The 23,351-nt window shown below is 44.9% G+C and overlaps 1 protein-coding gene across 4 annotated transcripts in view; it reads left to right on the top strand.

The window, feature by feature from the left end:
- The window catches only part of PIEZO2 (piezo type mechanosensitive ion channel component 2), a 345,423-nt gene that overhangs the window by 55,403 nt on the left and 266,669 nt on the right, over nt 1-23,351 (top strand). For all 4 annotated transcript variants that reach the window (XM_081263438.1, XM_081263440.1, XM_081263439.1 and 1 more), the window contains exon 2: nt 11,971-12,066. In XM_081263438.1, coding sequence (XP_081119564.1) covers nt 11,971-12,066 — 96 coding nt within the window. The remainder of the gene's footprint in view (nt 1-11,970; nt 12,067-23,351) is intronic.

The following is a 23,351-nucleotide window of genomic DNA, read 5'->3' as shown; positions in this document are numbered from 1 at the left end:
TAAAAAGGCAATGGATTTTTAAACTCATGGCCAACAAAATCAAAAACAAAATCAAATATATAGTGCCTATCTATTCCAAGTCACATTTTACCAGATAGCCTCTCAAGTTGTTTGGAAAAAGCAGAAAATTCAGACCAAATGCTTTTTCCCCATTGCACATAAAATGTTTTCATCTTTTTTTTCTTTTTAAATTGGTTTATGTTTTTGCTAAGTAAGTAGAGGTTATGATTTTATAATATAATTTGACTTTAAGTTATTATAATCTATTACCCTGTAAACATCATATTTTCCTTGAGGTTTCACCCTAAATTACATTCTTTGAACCAAATTCTTTAATGACATTAATGCACAATATTATGTTCCTTTTTCTTGAAGTAAAAAACATGCATGACTGATTAGTTTACACACTGTTGCAACAAAGTCAGTTTTCATACAGCTCAGGATAAAGATGTAGGGTGAAACAGGGAGTATCTCTTAATGTGAGGATATATTTTCTTTTTTGAAATATATTTTTATTAGTCCTGTGTCATGGTATTTGGGTTTTCTTCTGGTGTGCATGGAGAGAGAGTGCAGTTGCTTGGTTCACTGGATGACCCATGGGAAAGGTGTGTGAGCAGTTACTTGCTCTTCTGCGTCGTACAGAGAGACTGGTGTCCTGTCTCTGGAGACAACAATGGCTGCTGTGGTCTGAAGGAAGCATGTGGATGACCTCCGGAGGGTGGGTGAGAGGCCAGAGAGAGAGAGACAGGAAGAGAGTGCTCCGGTCTGGCTGTCGCTGGGTCAAAGCATCAGTCTTTGAGAATTTACAGAGCTAACGAGAAAGAAAGCCCAGGAGTATATAATGGGAGGAAGAATTCCACACAAATAGACAATGAATCAGGTGATGTAACGGCCTTTTTCCTGTCTCTCATTTCTTTGATATTTTACTTCCCTAGGAAAAAAATCTACGATTGTTTAATTTATTTCCTGCTCCATTATAAATACTTCCCAGCTGTTTCTCTCTCTCCCTCTTAGAAATTTATAAAATAACCAGAATTTTAAGAGGTCATTCTTTGAAAAACCAATTGATTGCTTCAGAGCATAGAAGGAAACGTCTTAAAAATTTAAACAAAAAATATTCTAGGATCCCTGAATTGACAGCTACTTTGTCACTTGGTGCGGAGGATACTTCTTCTGAGTCATATGTATCTGTCACTGCTCTGGCAACTGTTGAAATAAACAAAGCTCCGTGGAGCAAAACAGAGCATTTGGAGTGCACTTAGTGGAGATGGGAAGGTCTGAATGTTCAAGGGTGAGATGTTGCCTGGCCTTGCAGAAGGGCTGCAGGCGTAGGAAGGACACCAGGTGAAGGATTCCACAGCAATCTCAGATGCTCTCCTGAACTGCCACCGCAGGCTGCCAGAGGGTGTGCAGTCTCTGTGATCCCACTGCAGCACAGGAACGCTGCCACACACGTCCCACAACACGGGTGTTTTTAGAAATGTCACGTGTCCCTCTTAACGATTCCATATTTGCAAGAGATGTCCCCTTTTATATGGATAAATTGTGAGTTGACCAATTGTTTTTCTCACTTGTGGAGCTTTTCCAAAACCATGGGCCAGGTTTTGTCCTTAGAAAATAAAATTCGTGAATGAGGGGAGTTTGAAGTTAAAGGCACTCCATCCACATGGGACCTCAGGTTGCAGGTGTGAGCTCTGTGGGCCTGGCCAGGGCCTTTGAGAACTCACTGTCAGTTATTATCATCCTTCTAGAGAAGCTTCCCTGTGATTTTGGATGGTTAAAACCAGCTGAGAAGAGTGGCAACCACAACACCTGCTTCAGCTAAAGCAAATCATCTCTTTCTTTGACCAACTAGATCTGTGTATTTATTCCTCCCACAGCAGCAGTATTCTTGAGGGGCTTATGGAAGTGAGCCTGGCTGATGGCCTTCTGGGGCGGAGGGTGTCGGGCCTGCTGTGCACAGGGATGTGGCAGCTCATCATGAACAGCAATGAGTGTGCAGTATCCTTTTCTCCAGGTCCTGGACCCAGGCAGCACGGTGCTTGACAGAGGAGGGTTTACCTTCTATGGCTCTTCTAGCTTGGATGTGCTGTATTGCCAAGTTCAAAGACATATTTTGCCCTAGATGGAGATAGCTCACTTAGATATGTCATTTCATGCCCTCATAAGCTTGGATGACTTCTGAGTAGCAGTTTTGCACACGCGAAGCCGAAAGTTTAGCAGTTTGATTTCTGTCATCAGTCAAATGGGATTATTTCAGACAAATAGTAAATGAGTTAGTGGTTTGGGAAGTGGCCTATTTTTTCAGTTTGGGAATTAGTCATCTGTTGGTGCATACAAATGAGCTGAACAGGTAGCAGCTTAGAACAGCGAAGGGCATCTTGGCATTCCTGGGAATCAGGATACCAGGCGCGACCCGGCTGGGTCTGGCTCAACACCTCCCAGGCTGCGCTCCAGGAAGAGCGCCACAACGTCAGGGCACAACCACAAGGAGGACCTGTTCCAAGTGGCATGTGTGGCTATTGGCTGGTGAGGCTGACTGTTGACTGGTGAGGCTGGCTGTTGGCTGGAACACCCGTTCCTCCTGTTGTGTGCCTCCCAAGAGGACAGTCCACCATGTGATAGCAGGTTCCTTCAGAAAGAGGAGGAAAGAAGGAGAAGGGTCCCAGCACAGAAGCACAACTTGCTGCACCTCAGCATGGTACCCCAATATCCTCACCTTGTTCTGCTCATTAGAAGTGAGTCACTAGGTCCAGCCCTCAATCAAGAGGAGGGATCATACAGGGCCGGACACCAGGAAGAGGGGGTGCCAAGGCCCATTTTAGAGTAGGCCCCCTACTGGGTCATCCTCACCCTCTCCTTAAGCTCCTTGGACTTTGCTGTCAATAATGGTAACTGAAGGTCGTGATGTGGGAGACTGAAGACGGGCATCTCTCTCCCACCTGTAAAATTAGTCAAAGGATATTTTCTCTGTACCTGTTGTTCCGCCATGAAGGATATATAGCTTCACAGGACTGGTTTGTGTTAGGGAAGGCCCTGTATGGAGGCATGGGGGCATAAAGGGGTCTGGAGCCATGGGCCTGAGTTCAATCAGAGAGGCAGGAGCATATTCTGGGGAGCAGAGGTCATAGGCCTGGTGACAGCTCAAGAATTGGTCTGCTGGGCTCTATCCTCACTGGAATGCCTCCTTGGCCCCTCTTCACAGGTGTAAAGAGAATAGCAGGCTCTGTAAAATGGGGACTGTATGTAACTTGAGCTGATAGTAAGAAGAGCACAGATGGAGGCTTGCCTTGTAAGCACCAGGTGAGCCATCACAAAGGTGGAGGCACAGATAAGGGCCCTGTGGGTACTCTTCCTTCACCTTGGAATCATGCAAGTGACTTTTATTTTTCTCTTTACCCAGAATTAGGTATTTTGACTGCGCGATACATAGTAACATTTTTTTTTTTTTAAATGAACATCTGGGACAATAGCAAAGAAAAGTAGTTCTCAAGTTCTAGGGGTTTGTGCCATGTGTCTTGACAACCTGCATTTTCTTTGAGGCGTTGCAATAGCTCAGGTCCAAGGCCAAGTGTTAAGAGTGTGGTCACCAATCCATCCTGCTGTTGGGGGGGTGGGGCCTCAGGGAAGGAGGCATGGCCCTTGAAGGGGACGAATTTAGGTCACTGGAGGCATGGCCCTTGAAGGGGACATGGGGATACTGACCTCCACTTCTCCCTGTTTCCTGGAGCCCCTAAGGGAACAGGCCTCTTCCAGCTCTGCCTCCTGCTGTGACACACTGTGCCACCAAGGCCAGAAGCAACAGGGCCAGGCACCCATGGACTGAGAACTCTCAAACCATAAGCCAAAATAAACCTCTCCTCCTTCCCCTGGCTGCCGCCACTCTCCACCCAAGCCCGGCCCCCTTTCCTGGCCCACTTCTGTGGCCCTGGCTCTGACCTTCCGACACAGTCTGGGTCTTACCAGCTGATCCTTCATCCTTGTGTCCCCACCAGGAGGTCAGTCCAGAAGGTGGGGTGGGGCTGTGCTCTCCCACGACTCCCACGCCCGACCCCAGCAGCCAGCACAGGGTCCACAGGTGGAAGGAGCGACCCGTGGGTTTGGAGTGTTGTAGGAGAAACTTCCATTCTGGGTGAGAAACCAGCAGAAAGGGAAATAATGGGAAGAAAAACAATTCAAACATGTGCCCTGCTCTTTTAGGTCTTTTCCTGTCTCGGATCTGCTGAGGGTCTGGGTCTCAGGGATGGTACAGAAAGCTACCGACACGTGCTTGACCCTTTGGGATGGAAAACTTCCCTGGATGCCCTGCCCCCCGCCCCTCGCCCCCTTCCTCACTTCACCTCATCTGCTGCTTTTGCTGCCAGCTTCCAGAGCAAGCCACTCAGGCAGGACCGCTGTCCTCCTGGGGGCCTGGGCTCGTGCGCTGTGTTGCATTGTACAGATTCTGGCTCAGCCTCGGGGCTTCCTGGTCTGGACACCCCTTCTGGGTTCCCGTCCTCATCCCAACGTGCTTCCCAGTGGCACGCCCAGGTTCCCCAGAGCTCTGTGGCCGAGAGCACCCAGGCCCGGCCACTGTCCCAGCTCCCTCTGCTGAGCTGTCCCCAGGGGTCTTCTCGGTTCCGTCTCCCTGGTTCTGGTGGTGCTGTTCCGACTCCACACTTGGGCATTCTTCTTTCCTCCGGGCAGAGTCCTTTCTGCACAGGCTGCGAGGACGGCGGTGCTGACGACCTTGGCCAGCTGGTCTCTCCAATGCATGGACCCCTTCCTCCTGCGGGGGCTGGGCCTTCCAGTGTCTCCGCACAGCTGTCTGCGACCATGCTGCTGCTCTGCTCCTTCGTCCCTGTGTCTTCCGGCCATCCTCACCCTGTGAGCACCGCAGCAGTGGCCACAGCGGCACCCGAGTCGCTTCTGTCTGCTGCTCTCGCCTTCGGGAGCTCATCCTTCCTTCCACCTCCACCACCCTCGCTGCCCAAGGCTCGGTCCTCGTCCTCTGAGGTCACAAGCAGCAGTGTTGAGCACACTGTCTGCTGGCTGTTCCCAAACAGGGTTCCAGGATGGTGTTGACGGCTGCCGCCCCCTTCACCTCCGCGTGTCCCCTGTGGACTAAGGCCTGGCCTGGCCTGGCAGCCTTGCTGGTTCTGAAGGAGGCTCCTGTCTCCTCCCACGGTTAGTGACAGGAGAGCCCGTTGTTCTACCTACTTCGTCCTCATTCATAACCCATCACGGCCACACCTGAGCTTTCCTGCCCAGCTCTCCTGCTGCTCAGTGATCGCCAGACTAGCCTTTCTATTGTCGCCTCCTGAGGAGAAATGGTCAGTGGTGCTGCAGTTGGACGTACCCTCATGGCACCCCCTTCCCTCTACAGCCTCCCCAGTGCCAGCATTCCCCATCTGTTCCCTGGTCTCCACCGCACAGACCCTGCCACTCCTCTGTTCATCTAATGCATTTATGTTTGTGAGCCGCTTTGGTGTGCTCGTCACCTCTGCATGAGGAATGCTGGAGGATTCCTTTGCCCTGTTGAGTGGGGACCACTGGGAATATTCCTCATGTTTCTGAGCATTTCTACATACAAGACCCTGAGCCAAGTGTCTTCTTACACTTGTCCCTTACAGTAAGTCTACCAGTTAGAGACAGTTGTAATATCCACTCTGCTGATGAGGAAATGGAGAGAGGTGTAAAGTGCTCAGCTGGGCACACCTCTGAAGATCCGTCCTCCAGTTGGGTAGGGTATGCAGTGGCAGGATCACAGGCCAGGAGCCGGCTGACCTGATTCAAAGTCTCCATGATATTCTCCCCCAGACCAAATCCTGGCTGGGAGGACCCTGAGCTGGAGTGCTGTCCCTGTACAGTCCAGTGGTTTTTGCAAGGCCCTAACAATAGCATTTGGAAGTCTCTTCCTTCTCTTTCCAGCTCTCTAGCCTTGCCCTTTCCACTGGCAGCTGCTGATGACTGTCTCAAACCCACCCCTGACCCATTGCCCTCTGCGTTTCAGTAGGGATTTTAATCTCCCTGGTTTAATTCAGAACTTAATTGTGGCCTATCTTCAATTCATTTATTTTAGTTTTGCCTTCATGTTTGGATTTTAGTAAGTTTAATTTTATTTTTAATTGACAAGTACAATTACATAAGCTTGTCACACAAAACATGCTGTTTTAAAATAGGTAAACGTTATGGAATTGTTCAGTTGAATTAATAATACTTGCATTATCTCCCGATCTCTTTGGGGGTGAGGACAAATTCTACTCTCTGAGCAATTTTCAAAACACATTGTTGGTACATATTGTCACTGTGTTGTAAAGCAGAACTTTCGGATGCATTCTTCCTGACTGGGATTTGATTCTTTGGCCAACATCTCATCCTCCACCTCCCTAGTCCCTGGGATCCAGCGTTCTGCCCTTTACTTCTATAAGTTGAAAAAGTTTAGTGATTTGAGCATATAGAAGTAAGGGGCGAGTGGGAATGAGCACTGTTAGTCTTTCTGTGCCTGGATTAGTTCACTTCACATGATGTTTTCCAAAGTCACCCACATTGTCCCAAATGACACAGTTCCCCTCACTTTGAACACTAAACCATGTGCCACTGTATGCACAGACTCCATTGCTGAATCTGTTCTTCTCTTGGTGGGCACCTAGGCTGATTCCCTGCCTTGACCACAGTGGATGCTGCTTGTTGAGCTTAAGAGCGCTTGTGTCTCTTGGACATACTGGTTTGCTTCATTTCAGTGTACGCCTGGTACTGGATTTGCTGAATCATAGTCGTGTCTTTTTTAAAAAAATATTTTTTATACCTTTATTTTGTTTATTTATTTTTAATGTGGTGCTGGGGATCGAACCCAGTGCCTCCCGTGTGCTAGGCAAGCACTCTACCCCTGAGCCACAACCCCAGCCCATAGTCGTGTCTTTTTAGTGTCATGTGGAACCTCCACGGTGTTTTCCGTAGTGGCTATACTCATTCACATTTGCACCAACAGGGTACAAAGATTTCCTTTTTGTCCTATGTACTCCCCAACATTTATTATCTTTTTTCTTATTTGTCATAGCCATTTAATACACGTAAAGGGATATTTTGGTTTCAGTTTGCATGTCTCTGATGATTAGCAAAGTTGGCATTTTTTTTCATGAATGTTGGACATTTATTTATTTTCTTGAGAGAAATTTCTATTTGGGTCCTTTACCAATTTTTAATTTTTTTCTAACTATTGAGTGTTTTGAGTTCCTTTTACATTTTGGATAGTAGTCACTCACAGATGTACAGTTCGCAAAGACGAAGGTTGTGTAGACTATCTCCTCACTCACCCTTCCTGCATCTTATCATTTCACCCTGTTGATTACTTCCTTTACGGTGCAGAAGCGTTTTGGCTTGACCTAATTCCACTTGTTTATTTTTGCCCTGGTTGCCTGTGCTTTTAGGGTCGTCTCCATGATATTCTCCCCCAGGCCAATGCTGTGGAGCTTGAGCCTGCCATCTTCTGGTGGCTTCCCCACTTAGGCTGGCTTTAGTACAGAGCCCTCCCTTATCTATAAGGAGATGTCTCCAGAACCCAGTGGAGGTTTGGTCCCAGGGGTGGTGTCATACCTGCGGAGAAGCCCCGGGACACCCAGTGCATGGCCATCAGTCTGACAGCAGGTGGCTGCTGGGCCAAGGAGCTGGTGGCATACGCAACAAGGGGATTCATGTCCCGAGTGGGCAGTGCTGGGTGGCGTGAGACTTTAGCCTGCTGTGGAGAGTGATGTCACCTCAACACTTAGGGATCATCTCTGGAATTCCCCTTTGTATATTTTCAGTTTGTGTTTGACCATGGGTAAGTGAAACTGCAGGAGAAGATGGGCCCCGGGAGGGGCTGTGAGAAAGGGCTTGGTTTTGTTCTTTTATGTGTGGATATCCAGTTTTCCCAGCCTAACTTACTGAAGAGATGGTCTTTTCTCCAGTTTATGTTCTTGGCACCTTTATCTGAAATCAAGTATGTGGAATTTATTTCTGGGCTCTATTCTGTCCCTTTGGTGGGGAATGTGTACCATACTGCTCTGATGCTATAGTTTGTGGCATGTCTTGAAGTCTGGGAACATGATTCCTTCAGTTTCATTCTTTGTCAAGATCACTTTGGTTATTTGGGCTTTTTTGTGGTTTCATATAAATATTAGGATTATTTCTATTTCTGTGAAAAAAATGACATTGGGGTTTTGATAGGGATAGCATTGAATCTGCAAATCACTTTCAGTAGTATGTACAACTTAACAGTATTGATTCTTCAAATCCATGAACATGGTATATCATTCCATTTTCATGACTTCATCAACTTCTTTTATCAATATTTCCTTAGTATTCAGTATGCATGTTTTGTACCCCCTTGATTCAATTTATTACTAAGTATTTTTGTAGATATCACAAATAAGATTATTTTATTGATTTCATTTTATATAGTTTATCATTTTATAGAAATATTTCTATTTTTGTATGTTCATTTATATGCTGAACCTGAATTGTTAAAATTAATTTTAGTGTTTTTTTTTTGTTTTTGGTGAAATCTTTAGAGTTTTCTGAATAAAGACTATATATCTGCAATCAGAAACAGTTTACTGCTTCCTTTCCAATGTACATGTCTTTTATGTCCTTCTCTTGCCTAATTGCTCTAACTAGGACTTTCAGTATTCTGTTTAATAGAAATGAATGGCAAGCAATCCTACTTGTCTTGTTCTTTATTTAGAGAAGAGGCTTTCAACTTTTCACTGATGAATGTGCTGTTAGCTGTGGGTTTGTCAAGCCTTTCTTGTCTTGGGATTCAATCCTTCTATTCCTAATTTTATCATGAAAGGATGTTGCATTTTGTCAAATAAATTTTCTGCATCTTTGAGAAAATCATATGGTTTCATCCTTCATTCTGCTGATCTGGTGCATCACGTTTATGAATTTGTGTGTGTTAATCCATCCTGGCATCACTTGGGTAAAGCCTATTGGCTTTTGTGAATTATTTTTTTTAATGTAGTGTTGAATTCATTTTCCTTGTGCTGTCTAATCACTTCCTTATCTAAGTTCATAAGCAACATTAGCCTGCAATTTAACAAATTATTTTCCTTTGGTTTCCTTTTCTGACATTGGTATCAGGATAATGCCAACCTCAAAAAATGAGTTTTGAAGTATTTTTTCATTTTCAGTTTTTTAGGAGCTTTTGAAAAGGATTGATATTAGTTATTTTTAAATGTTTGGTAAACAAATTATGCTATGTGCATGTATGGATATACTGCAATACATACTGCTTACATATAATTATAGTATACTAATTAAAATCATAATAAGAACAATTATAGAAGGGAGATCAGTAGAGTAACTGGATTGGGGAAGGGAGGAGGAGAAGGAAAGGGAAGGAAGGTACTGGGAATGGTATTGATCAAACTGCGTTATGTGCATACACAAATATGGTACCATGATTGCCACTGTTGTGTGTAATTATAATGCACTCAAAAAAAGCTTTTATTAGAATCAAAGAGCAAAGTTGTCAGGTCCTGGAATTTTCTTTGATGGGAGACGTTTACTACTCATTCAGTCTCCTTATTCATTTTTGACCTGTTCATATGTTTTTATTTCTTCATGATCCCATCTTGGTAGGTTACATGTGTCCAGGAATTTTTCATTGCTTCTAGATTGAACAATTTTTTTTTTTGGCATGTAACTGTTTATAGCAGTCTCATGGTTCCTTGTATTTCTGTGGTATTGGTGATAACATCTCTTTCATTTCTGTTTATCTTTTGAGTCTTCTCTCTGGTTTTATTAGACAAAGATTTATCAATTTTAGTTATTTTCTCAAAAAACCAACTGTTAGTTTCATTGATTTTTTTTCTTGTTTTTCTAGTTTCTATTTCATGTGTTTCTGCTATCATCCTAATCAATTCCTTCCTTCTACTACCTTTGGATGTAATTTGTTCTTCCATTTTAGTTCCTTGAGGGGTAGAATCGTATTATTTGAGAATTTTTCTGTGTAGGTACTTACCAGTATCAACTTCTCTCCTAGGATTGCTCTTGCTGCATCCCAAAGTTTTGGTATGTTTTTGTCCATTTTCATTTGTCTCAATATAATTTTTAAATATCCTTTGGAATCTCTTTTTTTTTTTGACTCATTGGTTGATTTGGAGCATTTTTTTAAAAATTTCCATGTATTTATGAAATTTTCAAAAATTGCTCTTGTTATTGATTTCTAGTTTCCATGGGAGTGTGCTCAGTAAAGATTTTTGATGTGAATTTCCACATTCTTCAATTTTTATTTTTTATTTTTTTTAAATTTTTTCAATATTTATTCTTTAATTTTCGGCGGACACAACATCTTTGTTGGTATGTGGTGCTGAGGATCGAACCCGGGCCACACGCATGTCAGGTGAGTGCACTACCGCTTGAGCCACATCCCCAGCCCACATTCTTCAATTTTTAAAAAGTTCTTTAGCAGTATCACCTATGTTCTGACCTGAAGAACCTTTCATGTGCAGTTGAGGGAATGTTGGAGGGAACGTTCTGTATGTGTGTCCTGGGTTCATTTAGTCTAAAATTTAATTGAAGTCTGATGTTCACGTCGACTCTGTCTGAATGGTATGTCCATTGCTGAAAGTAGTATTCTCAATCCCTTTCTATTCAGTAGTCCATCTCTTCCAGGGGGACTAACATCAGGGGCCCTCTATCCTGAGTCACATCACTAGCCCTTTCTACTTTTTGAGACAGGGTCTCAGTAAGTTGCCGAGGTTGGCCTCAAACTTGCACTCAACCCTGTAGTCCATCTTTTCCTTCATGTCTGTAATTCTTCCTTCCTACACTTAGTGCTCTGGGGTTGAGTGTGTATATGCATTTACAACGGTTCTATCCCCTTGGTGAGTCGACCCTTCAGCACTGTGTAGTCCTGTGTTTGGTCCCCTGTGTAGTTTTTGTCTTTAAGTCTGTTTTGTCTGGTCTAAGTGTAGTTGCTCTATTCTCTTTTCATTTCAAATTGCTTGGGATATCTTTTTCTACCCTTCACTCTCACTTCCTGTGTCTTCGTAAATGTGGAGAAAATCTTTCGTAGGCAGCATCTAGTGGGTTTGTTTTTCCGTTCCCTTGTCCTCTCTGCGTCTTTGGAGTGGAGAACATAGTGCATTTGCATCAGAGGTGGTGGTTGTCCCTAGCTGAGGACTCCCTGCTGCCGTTCTGTCACCTCTCTTCCAGATGCTTGGTCCTTCTTTGGTTCCTTTCTTCCTCTCTTGCCACCTTCTTTTCATTTGATGATTTTTCTCCAGTTGCATGTTTTAATTTTCTTTTCTTTTTTTTGGGGGGGGGGCGTGGCTGGGCAGGAGTTGAAATCAGGGGCACTTATTCACTAAGCCACATCCCCAGCTCTATTTTGTAATTTCTTTAGAGATGAGGTCCCACAGAGTTGCTTAGTGCCTCACTGTTGCTGAGGTTGGCTTTGGACTCCCGATCCTCCTGCCTCTGCCTCATGAGCCTCTGGGATTACAGTCGTGCGCCACTACCACCCACCCTACTTTTTAAATTTCTATCCTTTGTGAATCGACTATAGGTTTTTGTTTAATGGTCATGATTAGGTGAACACAAAACACAGTTATAACAGGCTTTTTGAAGCTGATAACAATGTCAATTGCATATAAAAGACTACACTGTTCGGTTTTTATGTCAGATGCACATCTTTTCATATTATGTATATCTCAACAAATTATTGTAGTGATTATTATTTTTAATAGTGTCTCTTTAAACTTTTATGCTTTCAGGTTAGATTCGAAGACCTGGGACCATGTATTTTAATTCTGTTTCACATCACATTTGACATAGTGATGAACATGGAATATCATTTATTGCAATGGGATTAACATGTCCACACAGGAAGTGGTATTGTTCCTTCCAGTGGCAGCTGATGCCGTCACCACACTGTTGTGCATGCCGGCTTCTGTTGACCTGCTTGGTAACGACGTTCTCCCTCTTCTCTCTTCCCAACTGCAGCGTGTGCATTCCGATACAATGGGCTGTCGTTTGTCTACCTGATCTACCTCTTGCTCATTCCTCTGTTTTCGGAACCAACAAAAGCAACAATGCAAGGTAAGAGACACTGTGTTATTCTGGACCACGGTTACGGGGCCCCAGTGCATTTGCTGGGCTTGCTGGGTTTGTCTTTACTCCCTGGGAAAGCTTCCACCTGTGCAGCAGGGTGGTCCACCAGGGAGTGGGGTCCAGCCTTGAGACGGCTGCACCGGGCACTGCTGGATGCACACTGTGATATGTACTTGTGCCACCTGCACAACTATTCTCCTGATGTAAGTTCCCTACTGGGTCCTCATTGGTAGGCTTGGCAGTGCTTCTGGAATGTTTTGGTTAGTTAAAGTATTGTCAATAAAACAAGGCAGATGGCTGGCCGACATCGGCTTGTGTATTTGCATATTGCTGGGGAGAACATGGTAACCGGAATAGACACAGCAATGTCTGACTTTGCTGAGCCATTCTGTGGGAGAACTGAGTAAGAAGCCTGGTTACACTTGTTCCTTGATCATGCATCTGTTAAGATTTCTTAAATCTGTCTTGATGACATACAGCAAGGGCGGTCTGAGTTGGGTCTGGTGTCTAAGCACGTTCCAGCAAAGCTTTAACATTCTTCTCATTGCTCCACAAGAATCAGGCACAGAACAGGAACTGCATTTTCTGGCCTCTAATTAGGAAACACAGTCTGGTTTATAATTTATTTAATTGAAGGGCTTCCACAGTATAAAGATGAAATCACATTTAATTGATCTGATTAGTTGTTTTTTAACACATCACCATTGTAAGAAATAAGGGCCGTACCAAACTCCATGGGCAAGCAGGATGGCTGCGTGTGGACACGAAGGAAGGAAAGCTGGCTCTGCACAACCTACAGAGTGGTATGGAGAAGCCACGGGCGATCCCCTTAGTGACGGGGGCTCAGGAGATGTGTGCAGCCCATGATGCACCCAGAACAACAAATACTTTCCCATTCTCCTGGTTCATCAGTAAATTTATGAAGCATATTATAAGCATTCGTCCTGGTGGTTATAACTGCAGATACCATGGTATTGTCCTATCTCAAGGAACTTAAAAATAACTCTTTCATGTTATTTAACTACTTAATATGCAAAGTTCAGACAAACTGGAGAAACGTGTTTTTGCAAATCTTTATCGAACCATAGATACACTGTCTGTGGGACCCCACACCCCACAGCCTCATTTCTAAATTGTCTAACATAAACAGAATGGATTCTAACCTCAAGGACAAGGTTTGAACACACAAGCAGCTCCTGCTTCATGGCTCAGAGCTCATTTTTCAAAGCAAGATTTCATGACACTCAAATGATACAGAGCTTTGAAAATAAGGACTTGAAGGTGTTGAATTAAACTGTGACTTTTTAATCAAGATATCCTTTTACTGTTGTATCTGAGCTTAGGCAACTGGGATTTCCCCTCCATATGTAGGGGACAGCCGTTGAGTCTTCCTTTCCCCAAAGCAACAGCCCTGAAGGAGCAGCAGTGGCAGAAGTGCCATCTGTTTTAGTCCAGGGGCACTAATGACTATCAGGAAGGCTGTAGGGGCAACATACCTAGGAAGAGCAAAACACCATGTAAGGAAATATCCTGCCTTAATGAAGTATTCCAAGGTCTGTTGCAAGGTAAAGCACAGGTAGGCATGCAGGTATGTGTCAGTGCTCACGTAACAGCAGGGGAGGGGACACTGGAGATGGCAGCCACCAGTGCCTCTCCAGTTAGTGCTTGGAAGCAGCATCCTGTGGCTTGTTTCTTCTTTCCTCCACTCCAGCTCCAGGAGGTGACGGTGCCTCCATGTGACCTCCCGATGTGCTTCCGACTCTAGCAAGGGATGTCGCCTGGTTATTCTCAACATGCAGGACTCACGGTCCGTCCATCTAAACTCTGTGCTTTGAGGCATGGGCGAGACATTGCTGGCAGAGCAGGTCCTCCCTGGAGTCGACCTGAGCAAGTGACTATGAGCTGGTGGAAGCCGTACAGCTTTTCAGGGAGACCCAGGTCCGGCTGTCCTCAGCCTTGGCCTCGTCTCAGTCCATCTCACACAGGTCAATGGGCACATACGTTGGCAGGTGGAAAGGGCTATCCACAAGCCCTGAGTCCCTGCTCCCCAACAGCCTGTGCTGGAATCAGCGGGTGAACTTGAACTGGCTCAGGAGCAGAATCACCTTGGCTGGCGCAGCACTAAGGCAGGCCCTCTGTGCTGGTAGCCAGGTGTGTGGTGCGCAGGACTGCTCTGCTTCTCCACCTTTCACCCTCCATTTGGTCAAATGCATGTTTTTCTTGTGCGACTATTTTCCCCCCTAAATATATCCATAGATGTGCTTGTCCTCACTCACAGGGTGATGCAGTCCTTGGGGTACTACCAAAGGGAAAATTCTACTCTCCCCACCACTGTGGTTTCACTCATATTTCTTTTTGCCTATATTTGTTTATTTTATAATAAGGCATCTCCAACCAGTAAATCCACGTTTACAACAGAATCAACACCCAAGTGCAAGTTAATGCCATTTAGCACACTTGTAAATGACACTTGGAGGGAGGGAGCTGAAAAATATATCTACCTTTGATTTTAAAATTTCCACCAAAACAAAATGAAAATGTTTCAAGTTCACCCTAACCCTCATAAGGAATGAGTTGGCTTTTTTCAAAAAATTTTTTTATTCCAATTTGTTATAAATGACAGCAGAATGCATTACAATTCATATTACACATATAGAGAACAATTTTTCATATCTCTGGTTGTATACAAAGTATATTCATACCACTCATGTCTTCATAAATGTACTTTGGATGATGATGTCCATCTCATTTCACTATTATTTCTAACCCCATACCCCCTCCCTTCCCCTTCCACCCCTTTGCCCTATCTAGAGTTTGTCTATCCCTCCCATGCTCCCCCTCCCCACTATGAATCGGCCTTCTTGTATCAGAGAAAACATTCAGCATTTGATTTTTTGGGGATTGGCTAACTTCACTTAGCATTATCTTCTCTAACTCCATCCATTTACTTGCAGATGCCATGATTTTATTCTCTTTTATTTCTGAGTAATATTCCATTGTGTATATATATCACATTTTCTTTATCCATTCATCTACTGAAGGACACCTAGGTTGGTTCCACAGTTTAGCTATTGTGAATTGTGCTGCTATAAACATTGATGTGGCTGTGTCCCTTTTTATGCTGTTTTTAGGTCTTTGGGGCATAGACCGAGGAGAGAGATAGCTGGGTCAAATGGTGGTTTCATTCTCAGTTTCCCAAGGAATCTCCATACTGCTTTCCATATTGGCTGCACCAATTTGCAGTCCCACCAGCAATGTATGAGTGTGCCTTTCTCCCCACATCCTCGCCAACACTATTGTTGTTTGTCTTCATAATACTACCATTCTGATTGGAGTGAGATGAAATCTTAGAGTAGTTTTGATTTGCATTTCTCTAATTGTTAGAGATGATGAGCATTTTTTCATATATTTGTTAATTGATTGCATGTCACCTTCTGAGAAGTGTCTGTTCATGTCCTTGGCCCATTTATTGATTGGGTTTTTTTGGTGTTTAGCTTTTTGAGTTCTTTATATACCCTAGAGAATAGTGCTCTATCTGATGTGTGTGTGGTAAAAATTTGCTCCCAAGATGTAGGCTCTCTGTTCACCTCAATTGTTTCTTTTGCTGAGAAGAAACTTTTAAGTTTGAATAGAACCAATTTATTGGTCCTTGATTTTAATTCTTGTGCTATAGGCGTCTTATTAAGGAAGTCGAGGCCTAATTTGACATGATGGAGATTTGGGCCTACTTTTTCTTCTATGAGATGCAGGGTCTCTGGTTTAATTCCTAGGTCCCTGATCCACTTTGAGTTGAGTTTTGTGTATGGTGAGAGATAGGGGTTTAATTTCATTTTGTTATATATGGATTTCCAGTTTTCTCAGCACCATTTGTTGAAGAGGCTATCTTTTCTCCAATGTATGTTTTTGGTGCCTTTGTCTAATATAATTGTAATTTTGTGGGTTAGTCTCTGTGTCCTCTATTCTGTACCATTGATCTACCAGTCTATTTTGGTGCCAATACCACGCTGTTTTTGTTACTATTGCTCTGTAGTATAGTTTAAAATTTGGTATAGTGATGCCACCTGCTTCGCTCTTCTTGCTAAGGATTGCTTTAGCTATTCTGGGTCTCTTATTTTTCCAGATGAATTTCATGACTGCTTTTTCTATTTCTATAAGGAATGCCATTGGGATTTTGTTTGGAATTGCATTAAGTCTGTATAGTGCTTTTGACAAAAAAATTCTATCCAAGAGCAAGGTAGATCTTTCCATCTTCTAAGATCTTCATTGATTTCTTTCTTTAGGGTTCTGTAGTTTTCATTGTAGTGGTCTTTCACCTCTTTCGTTAAGCTGATTCCCAAGTATTTTATTTTATTTATTTATTTATTTATTTATTTATTTATTTATTTATTTATTTTGAGGCTATTGTAAATGGGGTAGTTTTCCTCGTTTCCTTTTCAGAGGATTTGTCACTGATATACAGAAATGCCTTTGATTTATGGGTGTTGATTTCATATCCTTCTACTCTGCTGAATTCATGATGTTAGTGTCATCCGCAGGATGAAAATATCTGAGTAGTAATGGTGCTTCCCCATCTTGTGACTAAACTGATTGGAATAAGATCTTGTCCTGCAGTGCTGAAGGAGGAGGGTGACAGCAGGTAGTCATGCTAAACTCTACAAGTTTTGTTTTACAAAATTATGGTGGGGCTGTGGTGTAGCTCATTGGTTAAAGCACTTGACTGGCAGCACAAGGCTCCAATTAGACCCTTTACACCAGAAAAAAAAGTTAGGGTAAAAAAAAATGTTTGGAGCCTCAACAAGCCTCATAGAATTTATTTAGAGAGGGCTGAGATGTGCAGAGAACTCTAGTATTTTAGTCAGCTTTTACACTGCTGTGACCAAAAGACCTGACGAGAACAATTAGAACATGACAAGTTTATTTGGGAGCTCACAGTTTCAGAGGTCTCAGTCCATAGACAATCCCTTGGGTCTGGAGGTGAGGCAGAACATCACCGTGGAAGTGTGAGGAGGAAAGCATCTGGGAATGTGGCACCAGGAAGCCAGAGAGAGAGACCTCTGCTCACCAAGGACAAAATATATACCAAAGCCACACTCCAGGGGCCCTCCTCCCCCAGCCACACCCTCCTGCCTACAGTTCCCACCCAGCTAATCCCCATCAGGGGATGAATGCATGGAGTAGGTTAAGACTCCTGTGGTTCCAATGCCTCTTGGAAACCCAGGTTGGAATTTAATTGCCAGCATGAAGTATTGAGAGGTGACCGGCAGAGGAGGGGCCACCCCATAAATGGACTCAGGCCATTATCACAGGCATAGCCTTCTGAAAAAGGGAGAGCTTGGACCAGTTTTCATCTCGGCTCCTGAGTGCCCTCCGCCATGTTGTGATGCACACAACACCAAGGCCCTGGCCAGACCCCAGCCCGTGGCCTCTCAGCCTACAGAAGTATAAGAAATAAAGCTCTGTTCCTTCTACGTGAGCAGGCATTCTAGGAGAGCAGCACCATGGACTCAGGCTGCAGCTTTGCAGCTCCCTCCGCCTGGAATATTCTTCCCCAGATTTGAATGGAGGGCCTCTTCTCACAGTTCAGACTCTTCTCCAGGGTCGCCCTTACCTTTCTAACTAAAGTTGTCCCATCCTCTTCCACTTCCACGTTTCTTGCTGTGATCCAGTTGTGTTTTCCTCAAAACCTGGACATACCTGGAATTATTGGAGCCACCAGTCCACAACAGGTGCTGGACCTGAAGGCGCTGGCCACACAGCTGTCCTCCTTTGCCCCTTGGTTAGTCCTATCCACCTTCCCCAAGGGGCTGATTCTTCCCTGGGTGAAAATCTAAGCAGCCCACAGAGCTTGTCAGCTGACCCTTCGAGGGACACATGTCCTTGGATCCTCTAGTGTCCCTGTCTGCCTCAAATCAGACTGTGCAAGAATGAAAACCAGGAAGTTTCTTTACAACTGAAGCTTCTTTCCATTGTGTGCTCTTGTCTGTGGGAATCTGGAAAGGGCACAGGGCACCTGGGGATCCTCTCTGCATAGCTCCTGTCCCTGTCCCTGGCCTGCTTGGCTCCTACCTCTGCCCTGACTGGGCTGTGTCTCCCTGGATGTGGCAGGTGGCAGGTGGCAGTAGGGAGTCCTGGTTGGATCTTACTCTCTTTGCCTTCCTTGGTCCAGAGCTGAACACCTTTCCCGTGGTTCCTTGTGGGAACAGGGAGTTGTAGCCAGCTCTATAGGGCGGGTTCCCTCTCTCTCTCTCTCTCTCTCTCTCTCTCTCTCTCTCTCTCTCTCTCTCTCTCTCTCTCTCTCTCCCTATCATACACACACACAGCATGGGGAGTGGGCACCTTTCATCTGCCATCAGTGCTACAGTTTTACAGTTTATGTGTTGCAAATATGACCCCCAATGCATATATTGATGGCACTTGGAGGTGGGGCCCAGGAAGGTAATTGGAACTAGATGAGGTCATGAGGTGGAGCCCCACAAGTGGCTCAAGAAGCCCGTGGCCAGAGACCTGAAGTGGCCCGCTAGCTCTGACTTGCCATGCGATGCTGTCCACCATGTCCTCTTGCTAGAGGCCCTTCCAGATGCTGAGCAGATGCGGCGCATGCTCTTGGACTTCCAAGTATTCAGAACTATGAGGCAAATAAACCTTTGTGACTTTTTAAAATTTCTTTGTTATTTTTTTGGTAAATTATGTGGTTTCAGGTACTTTGTGATAGCAACAAAAAGTGGTCTTGGATGGTCAGAGTGCCTGTTCTCCACTCAGCAAGCCCTCCCCTCTGCAGCCAGGTCCCCGCAGCCCACCTTGCTTCTCAACCTTGGCTTCTCAGCATCATTTACCTATTGGCAATGCCCACAGGGGCATTCACTGACAACCTGAGGGTGGGATTCTTCCCTCCATACCAGTTCTCCTTGCTTCTGCAGCATGGATTCTCGCATAGCCACTGGATGGGGAGCCACAGGTTGAAAATTACATCCTTTGCCATGGTGTTCACTGGAGGAGGGGATGCTTGGCATAAAGGCTTAAGCCCTCAGCCTCTTAGGGACTCACCTGAAACGGAGCCAGAGCTTCAATTTCATACGTTCATCTGGTGTCCTTCCGTCTACCGTGAGGCTCAAGATGGCAAGTGATCGCTGCTCTGTTTGCTCTGGGATTTCCAGGTCCTAGAACAGCGCCTGGGTAGAGGAGCCACTCTGTAAACACCTGTAGGATGAAGGGATGAAGGTATTTCCAGAGTGTTGAGATCTAGAGGTGTCTGTGAGCATGGCTTTCGTCCTGTGCTCTCCTCAGTCTTCACAGAGGAGATGTCCCCTTGTAGACCCCAGTGCTCTGCAGACAGAAGCGGAGGGTGGAGCAGGCCAGGTTCCCTGATGCTCCAGCTGCAGAACTGGGCTTGGAGAATCAGGAGCAGCTGAAGAAACCCAGACTGCTATGAGGGGCATTTCATTTGAACCTGCAATAATGTAGCCAAGGAATTGAGCACTTTCTTGTTCACAAACAATGAAGTCTGCATTAGGGCTGAATCTGTCCTCCATTGAGTTTATTTGACTAGTATATAGTTAGCTTCAGGAGGCCTGTGTATTGCAGATTAATTAGGTGTTCTTTATGCTAATACCGAACATTTTTCTTCAATTGGTCAATGTAGCAGAAGTGTTCATATTTTCTTTGGATGGAGCATAAGTATTAAAACAGGTGTGGCTCTGGAAGAAGGCCACAGTAAGTGTTCAGTAAATACTGGCTGATAATATTGTTACTGTTTTAGAACATAACTTTATCTTAAATGTCACAGGGAGCCTCAGTTTAAAAATCTTTCTCATTTGTTCATGACCATAGCTAGTCTTTTTTTTTTTTTAGAGAGAGAGAGAGAGAATTTTTTCATATTTATTTTTCAGTTTTCAGTGGACACAACATCTTTATTTTATTTATTTTTTATGTGATGCTGAGGATCAAACCCAGCGCCCCACGCATGGCAGGCGAGTGCATTACCACTTGAACCACAACCCCAGCCCCCATAGCTAGTCTTCACTGAAGGATTATACTGGTGATTTCTAAATATTGACAGATAATTAGGTTATTTCCAAGGTTCTTTAGTGTGCTGCTCCTAGAGAGAATAATGTTTCTTGAAATAACATTTAGGTTAACTGAGCTACTAATGTGCTAAGTATATATTAGTATCTATTATTATTTACATGCATTAACTTAATTCTCACAACACACTTTTGAGGGAGCTGCTTTTATTATAAAAAACAATTTCAAAAAACCTCATACTGAGTTTGCAGGTGGATGGAGAGCTAGCCCCAGGATCCACAAGTGTGAGGGTCATGCTGGTGCCCCCTGTGCTATTCTGACACATGCCCTGAACAGAGCTACTCAGCTGGGGTTCTTCAAGCAAGGAAGCAAACCTGGGACTTCGGTAAATAGTTGTTGGCTGATAGATTACCAAGCTCTGGGGACAGGGTCAGAGAGCACACAAGCACAGTGGAGGAGATGTTTTACTGTGTTGAAAGAGACTGATGGTGTGCGTGTGTCTTATGTGGAAAGCACTCCACAGTGTGACTGGTTGTTCCTTTCAACAAATATTAATTGAGACTGATCTTCAAAAACACTGTGTTTGGTGCAGGGTGAGGAGGTGACGGGGACGTGCTCTCTGCTAGTCTGTCCCCTTGCCCACATGGGATCTGGAGCACCCTGTTGAGTGGCGGCTTCTACAGTATATGATCCTGGAAGTCTCCTTCTTATTCCAGTGACACTGTTACCTCTCGGAACTGGTTCCAGCTTTCTTCCCAGTGGTCTTCAGAGTTTTCTTGACCAGGCTCCTGGCGCAGCTGCGTGCTTGTAAGGAGGGTCTGATTTATCTAGCACTGGGAGTCAAGCTCGATGGGGAGGGAAAACTGGTGATTGGGTTAGTCATGCCAATTTTGGAAAAAAAATAACTAAATTACAAGAAGTTGACAGCACAGTGTCTGGGTGTCCATCATCTTCATGAATGAGGTTCGGGGGGATTTGGATGGGAGCGGCCTGACTGCTATGCACGGCAGGTACCTAAGGACCAGGCGTGTCCCTTTCCATGATGGCACACGTCCACTGTGGGTGCATGTGATTCTGCACATTGTTCTGAAGGCGGCACCTGGTGGGCAGGCAGCGTTCTGAGGAGTATGGCTTCAAGGGGGTCACCCCGGAACCCGAAGCACAAAGCCGAGCCGTGCCCCTGGGGGCTCTCGGGACAGGTGCTTTGACTGAGGAAGTTGGTAAAATGAAAGTAGCCAGCTTCTTGGCCATCGCCTTCGTGCCCGGCACTGTCCTAAGACTCCCCACACACTGACGCTGTCATTAGAAGAAAGGGACTACCATTGCCAAGGCAGAAGCTCCTTTCTGGGGTGAGAAACCTCTCAGTGAAGTTAAGGGAGGAGCGACCCCTGTGCGCTGGCGCTGCTGCGAGGCCTCCCTCCACCGTGCTCTTCTGCTGGCCAGGCCTGGAACCACGATGGTGAGCCTGCTCCGTTTGGGGCAGTCTGGATCCCTGTTTCCCTTGGTCACCTCGTCCTGGCAGAGCTGGGGCACCCGATCACAAATTCTTAGTCTTTGATGCTGTAAATCAAAGTCCAGAGTCCCTTTCCAGTGGGTAGTGTCCATGGGCTCCCCGTCCCCCCCTGTGCTCCTGGTTCATAAACGATAGTTCTGGTGTGGTCAGTAGAGCACCGCAGTCCCAGGATGGGGCCGCACACCCAGTGTGGCATGCAGTGTGGCATTTCCTACTCTCTGGAAGTCGCTCTGTCCACTTGCTGGGTACTTGCAGCAAGTTGTCATTGTCAGTGTGTGTGCTCTCAGGCTGAAGTTGCGGGCGGGTCCAGGTCACATTAGCCATCGCTGTACGGCAAGGAAAGCTCAGCACCATCATCGTCTAATCTGTTCATGTGTGAAATGTTTGTGTCACACACACACACACACACACACACACACACACACACAATGCCAAGTGGCACAGTGCCGGCCACTGTCTAAGGTGTGTGGTCATTTCTCCTTCCTGTCCAAGGACTCAGACACTGTGAAATCCTTAGTTGTGAATGTTCTCTGAGCTCAGACAGCCCTGGAATGGGCCAGAACACAGGGCCCAGTGGTAGATGCCAGGGGCGGACTTGTGCCTCAGTGAGTCCTTCTTGTCTTCCCTACTCAGCAATGGCGGCCAGCTCCCATGGAGTAGGTGAAGTTGGGTGCTGAGCCCAGCTCTTTGCTGCAGCCAGCGGGATTGCAAGGGAATTGCAACAGGACTGCTGTCGCGCCAGCCTTCACAGGCCTTCCCTGCAAGCATGTTCAATAGGTGGCCTGTTCCACCTCCTGCTTTGAAAGGAGTAAATAACCTTTCCCCACTAATAAGGTTTGCTTTGTTCTTTGTGTCAATGTAGCAATTCCCTGGATGTATTTGTTTTGCATTTGCATTCTAAACTTATTACAGATTATATTCGTGTGTGTACCTATATACATATTTATGCAGTTTGTTGAGATCTCTGCCAACATTTAAAGATAATCAGGAAGGGATGGGAAAAGAGGGACATCATTGCACTTTGGAGACAATTGTGAGCAGGTGGAACATTTAGCAGGCTAAGTTAAAGTTTGTGAAGTGTTGCCAAAGTTACCCTAAGACGAAAGAAAAGAAAAGCATATTTTATTCTGCATAGCTCTGAATAAGAGTCTTACCTTAAGGGGAAGTTTCACTAAGCTTGTAAGTAGTCAATTTAATTCTCCCAACGCATTTTTGAGGGAGCTGCTATTATTATAAAAAACAATTTCAAAAAACCTCATACTGCACATGAAGACTGAGTCTGCAAGTGGACTGAGAGGATCCACAAGTGTGAGGGCCATGCTGGTGCATATGTGTATGTATGTATTTGTGTGTGCATGTGACATAAACACCAAAAGGGCCTCTTCCTGAGCTTCTGACCCTGGACACTTTTAACCCGAGTCACAAAAGGCACCCTAGGAAAGATAAATGATGTTCAATTTGCCTATTCAAAGAGGCAAAGAGGTCTGTCATTTGTAAAGCCGTGTTTAGACGTCAGAAAGGAAATAGTAGCAGATATTTAAAACTGCTTGCATCTGGTTTCTGTTAAAAGCAGTCTTTAAACCATTAGGCATATTATTGCAGTGTTTTACTATGTTGTAATAAAGCAAAAGGCAAGAAAATATTTAATTGAGCAGATTATTAGGTAAGTGCTTCATTATCAACATCAGCTACCACCAAAAGCAATGTCAACAAAAATAATTTTGCTGCCTGAATTTTT

Source organism: Spermophilus citellus, assembly GCF_964194105.1.
Source record: "Spermophilus citellus genome assembly, chromosome: 12".
In the NCBI taxonomy this organism is placed as follows: Eukaryota; Metazoa; Chordata; class Mammalia; order Rodentia; family Sciuridae; genus Spermophilus; species Spermophilus citellus.
Note: the sequence above shows the minus strand (reverse complement) of the source record. Positions and strands in the feature narration are given on the sequence as shown.